Raw genomic sequence first — 14317 nt, forward strand, 5'->3', positions numbered from 1 at the left:
AATGTCACTCATACAGCTACAAGCCAGCATCAGAAGAGGCTCTCTGTGCAGTGTGACGCCAGCACCCTGTCATAAGCCAGTGTTCAAAGTCACTTTAGGACAAGTGTGTCTTTCTAATCATTTAGTGAGATTTAATGTCCCGCACAATTTCATATTGAAACACTGCACATTGTTAAATCACTTTGTATTAAATCCCAACACATGTCAACATGTGGGTTTCAGAATCCAGCTGGACTTTGTCATGCGTAACCAATACAACTCTAGTCTGTGCAAGCATAAGGCAACACAGGATTGTTATTAGTAACCAAACATTATGTACACTGTTTATATTCTTAGGTTAAATAAATAATGTAAATAGGAGCTCACAGGGAGGAAAAGTGTTGTGAAAATAATTCAAATGTTTTTTCGTGGAAGTTCAGGACAATGAGGAATGAAGCAGCCAAGTATGACAAATGAATCCTGTGCCTGTGCAAATACACAATCAAAGACACATACACACAAACTCGTGTTTTTAATTAATTCAACCATGACCGCATAATTTAACAATAGGGGGGACGCGCAGCGTTAATGCATTTTTAAAGTGAAGAGTTGCTCTTTTTCCTGTCAACTAATTTTAATCCGTCCTTTAATGAGTAAACTACAAGCAACGCTCAGAAAACACCTCAAACTTTATTCCATTATAAAAGTCTGCAATTATCCACACAAACTTATAGAAATTTGCAGGAAATACTAACCCTATTGTTCCACATTATTCATCAAGAAGAGTTGTTATGGTGAAGTTAGAAACAGGAGGCAATGCAAAAGTGTTGCTATGGAATCAACATATAAAAGTCAAATCAATCATGTCTAGAAGAAAAAAAAAGAAATAGAAAAACTCAAATTCTAACTTTGACAAACAGATTTTTGTAAAATATACAACTGATGGATTGAGTAATACGTGTACCCATAAAAAACATGACTGACAGACTTGTTCATTCATTTTAACAAACTTAAATATCAGATAAAGATAAAACTACAGCAGTTACTAAACAAATTTCAATTTGCCATAAGGAGACTATTTTAATGTTGTGGCAATAACCACACCTTTAGTTGTCTGACATTTATTAGTTAAGGGCAGACTTTATCTAACTGTGTATATTCAGTATATTAACAACTGGAATAGCATATTGGGGTTGTCAGAATTAACTTGTTAACGCAGATTAATCCATCATCATGATTAATCTGATTACAAATTTGAACACAATCAACCCATCTGGAGCACAGAATGACTCTGACCGTCTCTGGTGTAGAAAGGAGCATTGATTTATTGATTGATTTTATTACAGATTTATAGCTGAAGATGCCCGCATCTAACTATTAAATCTTAAACTTAAATCAACCAAAACCAATAATTTGGAAACCTTTCGAAGTTAGTGGGATGTTGACTATACAGGGAACCCAAGTGTGAAAAGATGCAGTACACAAGCATAACTGAAGCGGCAGATTTGTACACACATAAATAATTTATTGACTAAACTAAAACATACAAATAAGACAAAGACAAGAGACAAATAAGACAAAAGGGAGCAGGAGATTATGGACAGGAGAAATGTAGACTAAGTTGACTGATGGCTATATTAAAGATATTATAATGTTAGTGAGGGTAAGTTGAGGTAACTCTACTTAAATTGGAAATTACACCAACTCAGACAAGTCAGGAGCAAGTTTCCTTACAAGTTGCAGGTCTTGAAGGGTGCAGGTCTTGACTTGGGAGGAGGAGCAGGCACAGCTGAAGTGACACGGCAGCAGTGAGGATGCACCAGCTGGAGCGGCCTTGATGGCGGATGGATGAAGTTGGGATGACGTCTTCTGACGGAGTTCGAAGCAGCAACAGGCGGCGGAGCAGCCCGAGCAGAGGAGGCAAGAGGGCTCGGAGGCAAAAAGGCAAGAGCAGGGAAAACGAAGCGAGAAGATCCCAAGAAACTGGAGAGCTCTGGAGCTCTGCTGGCCGGAGGAGGTGGAAAGCTGGCGAGATGGAGTGCTCACCGCTGGTGGAGGTTGGAGTGCTCGTGCCGAGAAGTTTGAGAGCCGAGAAGGATGGAGAAAGCTCTAATGAGAGATTGGTTCCATTTTCTTTTATAGTTTTGCCAGGACCCAACTCGGCACGCCTTCCTCGTGCATATTGATGAGTCCTCGATATCTCTGGGCCGTGCCCTCTTTTGTCCGTTTTGCGCCGGTCCAGCCCACCTCGCAGGTCATTTGCATGCTCCCAAAGGCGTCAAGTTCCTCTCCAGTCTCTTCGGGAGAGAGAAGGGACCCTGTGCAAACTTGTAAGAAAACCGCTCCATCCTTAAATAAACTCACTCAAACTTATACGTCAGCTGTAACCTCACTCAACATCAGTAAGATGGTAGCCCTATTATCAGACGCGTTATAAACAGTGTTACTCTGAGTTTCAACATAATTCATAGTAAACATGAACAGGACACACATATATGGTCACAGGTCAGGCAAATGGGCTCTTGCATAGACATGCATCAAGGGTTAACATGCTGAGTATAATCAACGTTAACACATCACTGTGACTATTAACATGGCAACAGATAGGGATTTTGGTTATTCAGTCTCTTTTCCTCCACCTCTGAGTAAACAAAGAAAATAAGACACAGATGTTCAAAGTAAGGACTTGACAAGTGTAAACACCCAGTTCCTGTGTTCCTTAACTCATCATGGCAGGGAAGACGGCTCTGATGAAAAACAGATGACAATGGGCTTAGGTTCTGTTGTCTTAGGTCCATTCCTTGGGCCCATTTGTCACCATAAATGTTGCTTGCAGATGATGTCCCTGCTTTGACCTGATACCAGCCAATAAACACGGCTTTTCTGGAATTTGGTCTGTGACAAGAAGAGTCAGGATGCGTTAATTATAGTTCTGTTTTGCTCTGTTCACTCACTCCCCTGGTCATGACGCTACACTGGCAATGCATTTCGGGCAGTTTTTCCAAGTAGAGTTAGCGTCGCGCATGCACAAAAGGGCAGTTGATCCAGTAGTTACAGGCAGCAGAACCAACCAATAAAGATGGAAGACATTTAACAGCACATTGGCCCTCTGGATGGAAATATGAGGACAAAAAAACTTAACACGTTTATTCAGTGCACTGAATAAATGTAGAAACTGAAAGTGTCATTCAATATCAGGTGTGTCCACCTCTGGCTTCCAAATAAGCAGTGCTGCAACAACACATGGAACTGACAAGTCTCATGATCCTGTCCTGAGGGATCTGATCCGATCTGGCACCGATCTGGCGCTCCGACGACTGATTGTACTGTGATGACAGTGCAGACTTCACTCAGACCTGTGCGTAACATGCCAATGGCATATTCTCTCTGTTGTATCGTAAGTCGTGGCATTTTGAGCTGGCAAAAACATTTTGGCGTTTTCTTTGCTGCCTTTATATCGGCTATTGACCACACCTAAAGTTACCAGTCAAGTGTGACTCTGTACAAGAGATTCAACTTAATGTTTGACATTAAAGGATTAGTCCAAATGCTGATGTCGCACATGTCGGGAATGAAAAAAATACAGCTGTTAAATGTGTTACTCATCTCGTGAGCAACATATACAAAATAGACACCTGGGCAAATAATTTTCTGGAAATTCTACCACATGTGTGGGCCATGTGTTTTTAATGGCGTAAAGTATATATAGTCCATCTGATAATGCATTTTAGCATTTTTTATTTTTTTTCAATCAATGGAATGATGTCATTGATGATTGATTATTGTCTCCTTGCGCTACTTCAGGGCCTAGAGCCTATTTTAACCCTCAAAACAAGCAAATGACTTAAAGCTAATAAGGCTCCTACATGCACTGTACATTTTCTGAAATGAAGCCACACTTGTGCCCCTTTACTGTGGTCAATCCTTCTCACTGTTGAGATATTATTCATGCCTAATAGTATATATATATATATATATATATATATATATATATATATATATATATATATATATATATATATGTAAAAAACATTTGTTGGTTATCTCGTGTCTTTCCTTTCACTAACTGATGGAGGAGAAAAAAGTATGCAGAGTGCAAACTGCAAGCAAGTTCAGAAACACCTAACAGCCTCAGATGTGAGTTGGTTCAAAGAGCAGCAGGGGACTAGAGCAGAGGTAGAACCCTGTCCAAGGTGGTGGATGAATCAGACACTCCACTCACCGCTGCAGGTCCCCAGTGAAAGCATACATGTGTCTGATCACAGCCACAGGGAGTCCTCACACTCAGTGTCTGAGGGTGTGTGTAAATGCATGCACGTGTGCGCACAAACGTGTGTGATCTGTGGATGGCCTGTCATGAAAAACATCTTCAGGGAAACCCCATCAACACAGCCTAATTAATTAAATGTAATGCAGCAGCGGCACAGGTGGAACAGTCAAGAGAAATTTGGGGAAAATTCTCCTACCCTCCATCTAGAGTGTTCAGACCCCGTGCCACTCAACCTGACATAATTCAGACCTGGATGAATTCACTTCTTCCAACAGCCGCTGCTGTGAGTTTACTTCACTTACACTAATGGGTTGAACACCAGCGACCAATTTAGCCCAAAACAGGTAATTCCAAGGATGAATGAGGATCTGAGTCTGCTTACTTTAACATTACACACAAGCACATATACCTCCTCATTGCCTTCATGTTCAGGTCAGAATCAATAGGCTGATTGATTAAGGACAGATATCTTGGCACTATATAGGTAAAGTATTGAGTATGGAAGACGCTGGCCCATGAGAGTCCAATCGATCTGACCTTTAAAGATCGATGATCCACCCAAGACTAAGTGAGCGGCGCCTGGCACTTAAAAAAGGTCCACCAAATATCAGGGGGTTGAAATGCATTTCGTTAGCCTTAAGGTAAATTAATGTAGGAGTTACAGACTGCCCAGGGTCTGGTTCCAATAAATTATGAATAAAAACCTTCAACATGTGATCATTAATCTAAGTGGCCTCTAATGGGTGGAAATTACAGAAACTACCCCTGTACACTGCCTTTTCTGCCAAAGCAGTCATTTTATTATGATTTAATAATGCGTATCACAAGAGACAGACAATACATTCTGGCTATATGGTCTAGGTTCCTTTTCCCATAAGATATATTGATAGCAAATGGAAGCACAGGCATTAGGCATAGGTACAATCAAAACAATACATACACACACAGGCATGCTGGGAGGCATGTCAACAACATAGCACATATTACTAATTGGATGGTGTACAGACTCTATCCTAATTATATCAGAACGAACGTTGAGATAATGAGGGGGTTTTTTGGCTTTGAAAGGTATGCTGTACGTGTAATTGCATCCTTCTGTTTTATTTGTCTTTTAACTGTAGTTCATTAAAGGCAAGAGAGTACAAGTGAAAGGAGGATGACAGCGTGTGTGTGGCTTACACAGGTAATTATCATCCCCGGAGATAGTTTGCCAGGAAGAGTGTCAGCCTCAGTAGGAAAGAGGAGCTGATCAATCTAATGGGGCCAAGAAGAAGAAGAAACAATGGTTCTCAAAACTAAACAGTATTTTCTTTAGATATTAGTGTTTCTTAGCAGTAACACCTCATTTAACTTACTATACCATGAGCCCACAAACAAAGGAGCAAGACAATTATGTGTACTTGTCCTGTCAAAGATTCTGGGAGGTGGTGAAAATCAGGTTAATTAAGACGCAACTATGAACAATCCAGTACCATATATTGAAATTAAATTGATAAGCTCATTGTTCAGTGTTACGCTGATGTGGTCCATTGACCTTGCTTTTATAGTCCATGGTAGTTCATTAGAGAAGTCAGGTCAAAGGTGGACCATTTGCAGGATTACTGACAGTAGAATAAGTGTCAGGAGCCTCTGACGACATAATTGACATAAAAGACGAAGGAGACGCTGTGAGCTCATTGGAGCCGTGACTTCAAGGTTAAAGGGTGCATTAAAAATGGTCATGGGTTTCCATAATGCAGTAACCTCTTGGCTCAGAGAAGCCCTCAAGGTTTAGCCATTGATGGAAAGGGAAAAGCAGGCTTGGCTAATCTATAGCAACTCATTAGCACTGGGTAATCAAGTGAGCTTGCGATTCTGAGAAATGAAGGTTGAAAGTACAAGATGGGGAGGGAAGATCCTGGGGTCCAAACTCACACATCGAATGGTAAGTGCTTTGAATTTGATGCCATTCAATGCATTCAGTGCCATTTTGTCTAAACAAGGTACATTTTCCACTTCTCACAGTGATGTTGGCCTACAATGCTAAACTGATTTCAATGATCAGTATAAAGATGTTGGGTGTAAGCTGGGACGCTGCTGGCAATTGTGGGCCCCTTGAAAGGTAAACATTGTGGGCCCTTCATAAAAGAAATTATCAGTAAATTTGTCGGGGGGGTACATGGTGTAGGGGCAGGAGGTACGTGGGGGTGTGTTACATAAGCGCTGTAACTGGCGTGAAACCAAAAGTGGAACTTAACTTTGGATGTCCAACTCCTGGCTTCTATGCCTCTCTTTTACTCTGGAGCTTACACAAAATTTTCACAACTTCTAACTTGTATCCACTGGGCCCCCTGTGACTGCTGGGCCCCAAGAATTTGTCATGTTTACCCCCCACCTTTACAGTGCCCCAGGGTGTAAGTAGGATATACACAGGAAAGGTCATAGGCTGCATTCAGTTCTCTAGTAACACAATGGGTGCAGGTTTCTAGCCCATGTGCTGCCATCGAGTTGTTTCACAATTCTGAGTTTCCATCCTGCACAAAACTCCACCCAAATATGCTGCAATGCATCATCTAAATAGCCTGAATGTGTATAATCAAAGACTCACACTTGACCGGCTGTGATGTGAAACACACTGAAGCCTTCAAACCCACAAGGTTAGTGTATCACTACTTCCTCAGTGACGCTTAACCATTAACACTAGATGAGTATTTTCATTGTTATCACGCTTATCTGAATATAATCTCCCATAAAATGTCTTCCTTTGTCAAGACCACATTTCCTTAAGGTGCATTGTGAAGAAGATGCTTTTTTAATAATGTATGACTCCCATGAGCAGGTGAACAGCACAGCATGTGAAAGACAAAAGACAAAGGCTAGTACAAAGAGATAGTTCTTTTAACAGGTCTGCACACAGGCACAAAGAGAAAGCCTATGGAAGCTGTGCCTACTCTTTTGTATGAAAAACACAATGAAAAATGGTAAAGCATTGGTTTATATATGGCACATACCACCCAGTTTAGGACTTAAAAGCGTTGCAAAGAACACTGATCATTCAGCCCATGCACTTTTACAGCATAGGGATATGTGTTCTGCTTCATTCATGAAAAGAGGGTTGTTTTGAACAGGTCATGAGTCAAAGATTTCACTGTCCAATAAGCATAGCTCCCCACATTGGTTTAATGTGTGGACTGAATAAGCTGAGTGAAACAAGTTTTGTTTTCCTCTTGTAAGCCAGCTGTTTAATTCTTAATGCATCAGTGTCCTTTTTAGTCCCAGACACACAGATTTAACGGGCCAACTGTGTTTCCATGGAAGTCATAGCCATTCTTTTAAAGTGTCTTGATTATGCCAGGCTAACCAGGTCAGGCTGCAGATGTAGCGCCAAACCCAAGGCACAATCTTGTTTGAAATGCCAGGGCTATTGCAGTCCACCTCCAAAAAAAGGTAAGTAGAATAAATTGCCTATCATTCAGTGTAATGGGTCATAATTACTTGTTCAGATAAGAAAGGTTCTGAGTGCAGAAAACAGCACTGGGTGGCCTCATGTTTGTGTGGCATTGATCGGTCCAGATCTACCCTCAGTAGAGAGAGGTGAAACAAACTACACAGTTTTATTTTAGCACAGGTTAGATTAAACTTCGTGGAACTTTATGAACAGCTACTATTATGTCAGTATCTGCAAATGATCCTTACCAATTTATAACTTTTGCACGGTGCAAGGACAGAGTCAAGCCAGGCTTTGTCGTCTTTAAGAAAGGGCACAGAAAGGTATTCCCATTGGACATTGGTGAGGCATGGCAAAAAGGACTTTAAAGTTTGTCAGCAGCAGGATTCAAGCATCAAAAGGATGAAATATTGGCTGTGCCCCTTGTTGTTGCTTATACTTTCATCCCACAAGAGCAGATCTGAAGTGACTGAACCCAAATAATAGTGCCACTTCATAGTTTGGTAAAAACTAATCCAATCCAATCCACTTTATTTATATAGCACATTTAAAAAAAAACACAAGGTTGCCAAAGTGCTGTGCAATGCAAAAGAAATAAAAAACCTGCAAAAAACTGATTAAGAATACTTTGCCCATCTTTGTATAAGATGAGAAGGCCAAACACACTGTAATCATATCTGCTATTTATACCACATATATTCATATATGTGTGTGTAGTAAGTTTAACTGGGGGTTAATTGTAAATTCAATGTCATTCTGTCAACAGTGTAAGGACTAGAAACACATGTGAAGTTGTTTAAATGACAATTATAATTAAATAGTAAAACACTGACAAATTATTATTACAATTAACAAATCTGTATGCAGTACTACTCTGATAAATGAAAAAAAGTACTGAATAAATATAATGGTAAATAGAATTCTGAGCTAATGTCAAAGACGCCAAGGTATTGGACTGTAGAGGTATGTACTAAATCTATTTACATCAGTAGGATGGGGGGATTTATCTGACCACATAAATTATTTTCATAACTTGACACAGCTTTAAATTAAAAGAATGGAGTCTGATGCTGAAATGGCAGTGATTCTTTTTAGTTATAAGCCTATGAAGGTCTTACATTGCTGTATTATCTTTGCTGCTGTTGTTCAGACAAAACTGTGACGGTTCTCAGCTTGGTTGATGTCACAGTGCCAAAACAAACTGTATGGAAAATAAACGGTGACTGTTTTCTGCCGAAAAATACAAGTACCAGAGCTGTAATGTAAACTGTCAGCTGGCATATAAGGTGAAGATCATAAGACACAGTTTAATTTACTGGCCGTCAAAATACCGGCCATGGGTTTGGTTTGAAGGACTTAACTTGATGATGCCATAATGCAGATGTATGTGAACAATGAGCTTCACACTTTTCATCAATCAATCAATTGCATTAATTTATTGGTGGGTTTGCTGGTCACAACTCCCAACTGCTGTTTGGAATATCAGTACCACATATAACCCCTTTAAAGTGTAACTGGTGGCTTTGTAGAATTACTGAGTATGACCCTTTGGAAAACTGGTGTAACTACTTTGTATTTATAGTGGCTTCTTAACCTGTGCTAAAACACAAGTTACATATTGACTTTAAAGCAGACACAGTTATTTCACAAAAACACAGCATGCCAATTGTGCACTTCATTTCCCAATGTGATTCAAAGATGTTTATTTTCACAGCAGTTCAAATTTGACCTTTTGTCAGGGGAAACTGGGTGCTTGTGTGACTTCCGTTTGTCAGATTAAAAAAAATAGGGAGTAATACAATATTGCATTTAGATATGCGTTCATGATGCACACTGTTTAAAAATGCAAAGAATTAGGTCTACACTGACTCTTTTCCTCGACTCCGGACATTAAAACCTCTGTAGGATAAGAACATTAGCTTCTGTAAGCTGCTGTTTCCTCTGCTTTCTGCCTTTCTGTCCTGGATCCTATAATGCTCAGCCCAGCTAAGAAAATCCAGATGACTTCCTAAGTTGGCAGATGACAGCCTCAGGGCCACCCTATTACAAACAAACAAATCAACAGCTTCAGCAAACAGCGTCCTACTGGATATCTGCTCCCGCCAGTCAGCTCCACCAACTCATGCTTCTCTATTTTATATAGGCAAGCGAGAAATCAATGTGTAATCATATTCAGCATTTCTTTGGCAGGAGACAGTGGGGAAAGGCAACCTGATTGACGGGGAAAGGGCACACGGAAAGCCAAATGCATCCCAATAATTTTCCATCTTTGTTTGTCCTCTTCCACAGAATCCCCTTCTATGAAAGGGGACAACATCTCTGTAGATTGTACTTGACAGAGGTGATTCATTTTCAATCAACATGATCAGTGTGACCTAAGAAGCATTTGGCACTGAAAGTACTGTGTGGATCTATGTTCAGGAACACTGCTATGTGTCATGACGTCTTGGACTGCCACATCAATAGAAACAGCTGATGTGTCAAACCAACGATTTTTCTGTATTTAACTGAAAAGCTTCTCTAACTACGTTGCCAAGGACATTTTTACCTCATGGTCTTGTCATTACTTTTTTTTACATGTCCAACATGTGATGAACCACCTCATATATCAGCCATAAAGGTAGAAGAGGTGGGTGAGAGAATTAAAGTGCCTAATAGTTTGTGCATTAAGTAAAGGATAATGTACAGCAAGTGGTCAGCAGTGATGCAAGGCTTAATAGCTTTTACCATGGCTATTGGCTGAGGAAATCAATAATCTGACCAAATTGATAGTCTTTTAGATTCCATGGCCTGCTCTACACAAAAATATCACAGATTGTAAAATGCTGTCATCAACCAGTCAGACTCCAGTATTCAACAAAGCTTTGATATAAAGCTGTTCAAGAATTCATTTTACAGAGACATAAAGTAAACATGTCAAATAGTGATGGAATGTACAGGATAAAGTAAAACTCACAGTTAATTTACAGCTGCAATAAGAATATAACTTAAGTAGTGGGTTTGCTCTGCTGTTTTCTGTACAATAAAGGCCAGACTTACAAAACAGTGTACTGCACAAACCATCTGAGCCAATAATTGACTGACAGCTTTATATTTACACATCCTTATGCTCCTGGAGTGTAACAGTTGCAGACCACACAACGTTAATGGCTGTCAAATACTTACTGATCTGCTGTTATTGACATTACAACTGTGTCATGTTGTAAATGTGGACGACCTTCTGTTTGGTGACATGACATCAAACAGAAACCAAACAAAACTCTGAAGTATTTAAAGACACATAACATTTTTTGAGTTAGACATGAATTAGATGTTTCAGATTTCCCAGAATTATAATATGATATAACTAGAAGCACTCGGAGAGCGCAGACCTCCGCCAAGGCTGATCAGTGGCGCCCCCCGTGGGCCCCCCCACCCCCGATCACCACCAAAATTTAATAATTTCTTCCTTATCCCATTTCCAACAAACCCTGAAAATTTCATCCAAATCTGTCCGTAACTTTTTGAGTTATGTTGCACACTAACGGACAGACAAACAAACAGACAAACAAACCCTTGCAAAAACATAACCTCCTTGGCGGAGGTAATAACATCACTTCTATGTTACACAATGCTTCTGAATTACTATAGAAGCATGAAAGTTTATTTGATTATGTAGTGTTCAGTCTCTTCTCTTTAGAGACATGCAATCTGAAGTTTTTTTTTTTCTGTTTTCATTATAGGCCAGTCTATGCACTTAAATGTGGAGAAACACCTGAAACACTACAAAACTCTGCCACAAAACAAGAGCAAATCACACGCAGGTGCAAAACTTTATGGGCATGTTTTGACTTGCAAACATTAACAAAAAACTCTTGTGAACAGGTGCAGAAAATTGAGCAAATTGCAGGCACAAACACTGTTTGTGAATCCAGCCCTAAAAGTTAAAGCATGAACCTATGAATAAAAAGCACCGTAATGACTCTATTTATCATAGCTGGACCTTATGTTGATAACTTGACTTTTATCAGTTTGTGAGCGCACATCTTAAAGCTAACTATCAGTATCTCTGGATAAAAGAAACACTGTTCATTTACAAGCTTCAAAGTTGAATTTCTTAGAGCAGATGAGTTAGGTACTGTAGAAAACAGCTCAAGATATTCCACAGATCATGGTCATTAAGTATTCATCCCTTATTTCCATCCCTTTTAAATTGCAAGCACCAGTGAAATGTGTGGAGACTGCAGCTTGCCCGGCTCAATTATTCAAAACATGGAAAATGTATTGTGGCTAACTGAGGGCCCCAACATGATTATGCACATATATTCTCTTTGTACTTTGTGTCACCTACCTCTAGTCAAGATCAGCTTTTCTTTTCTTTTCTTTTCTTTTTTTTTTTTTTTTTCTACACACAAACTACCTTTGACTGTAGGAGGCAGACTAACACCACCAGATTTTCTGTTTTCTAACACTTCAACAAAAATTACGGCTTTGATTTTGCAAGCATATATTGGACATTTTCTATTAAAACCCTTTATTCTAGGGGATTTAACATCTTACAGCTTAAATAACAATTTTATTAATCATTTTTTCATCGTCAAGGTTCTGGCTCTACATAAATATCAAATCTAATCCAACTAATACATCCTTACCCAAAACTTCGAGCCGTAAAAGTCACATAAGAATATACACCAACCGGCGACAAACCTAGTACTGTTGATAATTTACAATTTACTGAATTCTGGGGCAACAAACTTTTTGTTCCTAGTTGATAATGATTAATAAGAGCGAAGGGAGAACTCATTTGTGCACAGAAGGGCAATGTGCTGTTACTATTTTCACCTCACTTTCTAAAATTACACACATCCTACTGTGAAGACGCTGCATGCATCCCACAACTTCCTTTAATACTTTAACTAAATAAACATGACAAACATCAATCACTTCCGTCCACTCTCTCTAACTCTGTTCTCTTACCAGTCAATATATTTCACCATTTCAATTTCATCCAACACTCCACCCATCTGGTCTCAGACTTTTGGCTCATGATAGGAAAAAAACATTTAAGGAAATAAATAGACCCTTCTGTCTCCCTCCATTTCACCATCACCTCAGGAGATAAGATGATAGAAACTGTTTTCTCATCTTCTAGGGTATGAAAATGAATGATGCTGGAGGATATGGCAGATCTGAGGGCAGGGCTCTGCAACACTGTGCAGACTACTGGCTCAGTAAACTATATTCGGCTCCTTACCTGGAAAAACTATGAAAAGTAATATCTCAATAACCCTTTAGCAATTACGCAACACTGCTTTAATGTATTGGTACTAAAATTGGAGGGAGACTTGAGGCAATTAAAGTGATGCTGTTTTAGTGCCTGTTTAACGGTCTGTTTCTGCATTGACATTATTAAGTAGGTAACTTAAAAAGTGCACATGGTGGTGCTACATTATGTACAACACCACAAATGCTAATTGTGCAGTCTGGAGAAGGAGCCGACTTGCTGCAGCAAAACTGACAACAGCTTCAAAAAAGTAATGGATTATGGACCCTTTACAAATATAAATAGAGAAGATAATATCAAAGTATGAGAAGCAGTTTGATAAATGTTGAAAAATGAAATTCCCCAACAAAGGGGGAGCGTGATACCTTCGTTCTTACCTTCCTCCCACCCCTGGGGACTTCCTGCCTTCTTTTCAGTCTTTTCGTGCCTTTCCTGCTGCAGATCACCAGCAGCCACTATGCTCCATGTAAACTCCGGGGTGCTGTCCTGGTGTTGGTCACATGTTCTGCTGCTGCCAGGGCATTGTTGTAGATCTGGTGAAATAAGAAACAAATATCTGATTTATTTTTTTACCTGCACATCGCCAACTCTCTGAGAATATCAGTAAAAGAAAAAGCGTACTGACAGAAAAATAGAAGACTAATTCAAAATAAGGGCATTAAATTCAAACTTTAATGTTGAAATGCACTTTACTAAAATGTTGTGAATCCAAACCACAGGAGGAAATAAGCTGAGGGGTCCAGTAAAATTTGCTGGTGAGTTTAATTTTCAGTTTTTAAAACACATTATTTGAAGAGTTTAATTGCATGGGACTGCCAGGGGAAAAGAGCCGTATAATGAAATAAATATCATTTTACTATGGCACTATATTCTGTTTTGTTTTGTTTTTTTTAACTAAATGTCTCAGTTTCAGTGAGTAAAGTTTATTGGGCTCAATCTGAATTACGCACTGATTTAATGTTTGATCTAAAATCAGTTTATAGAGGAAGAATCATGTGAAGTTAGTAAACATTTGTCATTTTCAAAGTCCTCATTTTGCTTGTGTCAGCCCATAAAGGAAGAGTAACAGCTTGAATATTGGCAGAACTCTCTGTGCATAGCGCATATGCTGTTTTACCGAAGCGCTGAGGGATGGATATAATGGGAGTGAAGGTATTACTGCCATAGCCCCCAAAGCCCTCCCTAAAAGTTTGGTCAGAGAGCAAATTAAAGGTCAGCTCTCCCCCCACTCATCCTCCCTTTCTCTCTGACTCTATCTTTGCCTCCATCTGTCCTTCCCTCCCTGTGGACAGACCTCATGTAGACTCATCCCTGTGGCTTGGTAAATCACTGTTTGAGAGGGCTTGGTCACTTTGAAATGACTTCTTACACAAGGCTC

The 14317-nt window shown here is 39.6% G+C and overlaps 1 protein-coding gene across 1 annotated transcript in view; it reads right to left on the reverse strand.

The window, feature by feature from the left end:
- Nucleotides 1-14317, reverse strand: part of alk (ALK receptor tyrosine kinase) — a 405435-nt gene that overhangs the window by 232264 nt on the left and 158854 nt on the right. The window contains exon 3 of the mRNA XM_030126874.1: nt 13317-13472. Coding sequence (XP_029982734.1) covers nt 13317-13472 — 156 coding nt within the window. The remainder of the gene's footprint in view (nt 1-13316; nt 13473-14317) is intronic.

Source organism: Sphaeramia orbicularis, chromosome 22 (genome assembly GCF_902148855.1).
Source record: "Sphaeramia orbicularis chromosome 22, fSphaOr1.1, whole genome shotgun sequence".
NCBI lineage: Eukaryota > Metazoa > Chordata > Actinopteri > Kurtiformes > Apogonidae > Sphaeramia > Sphaeramia orbicularis.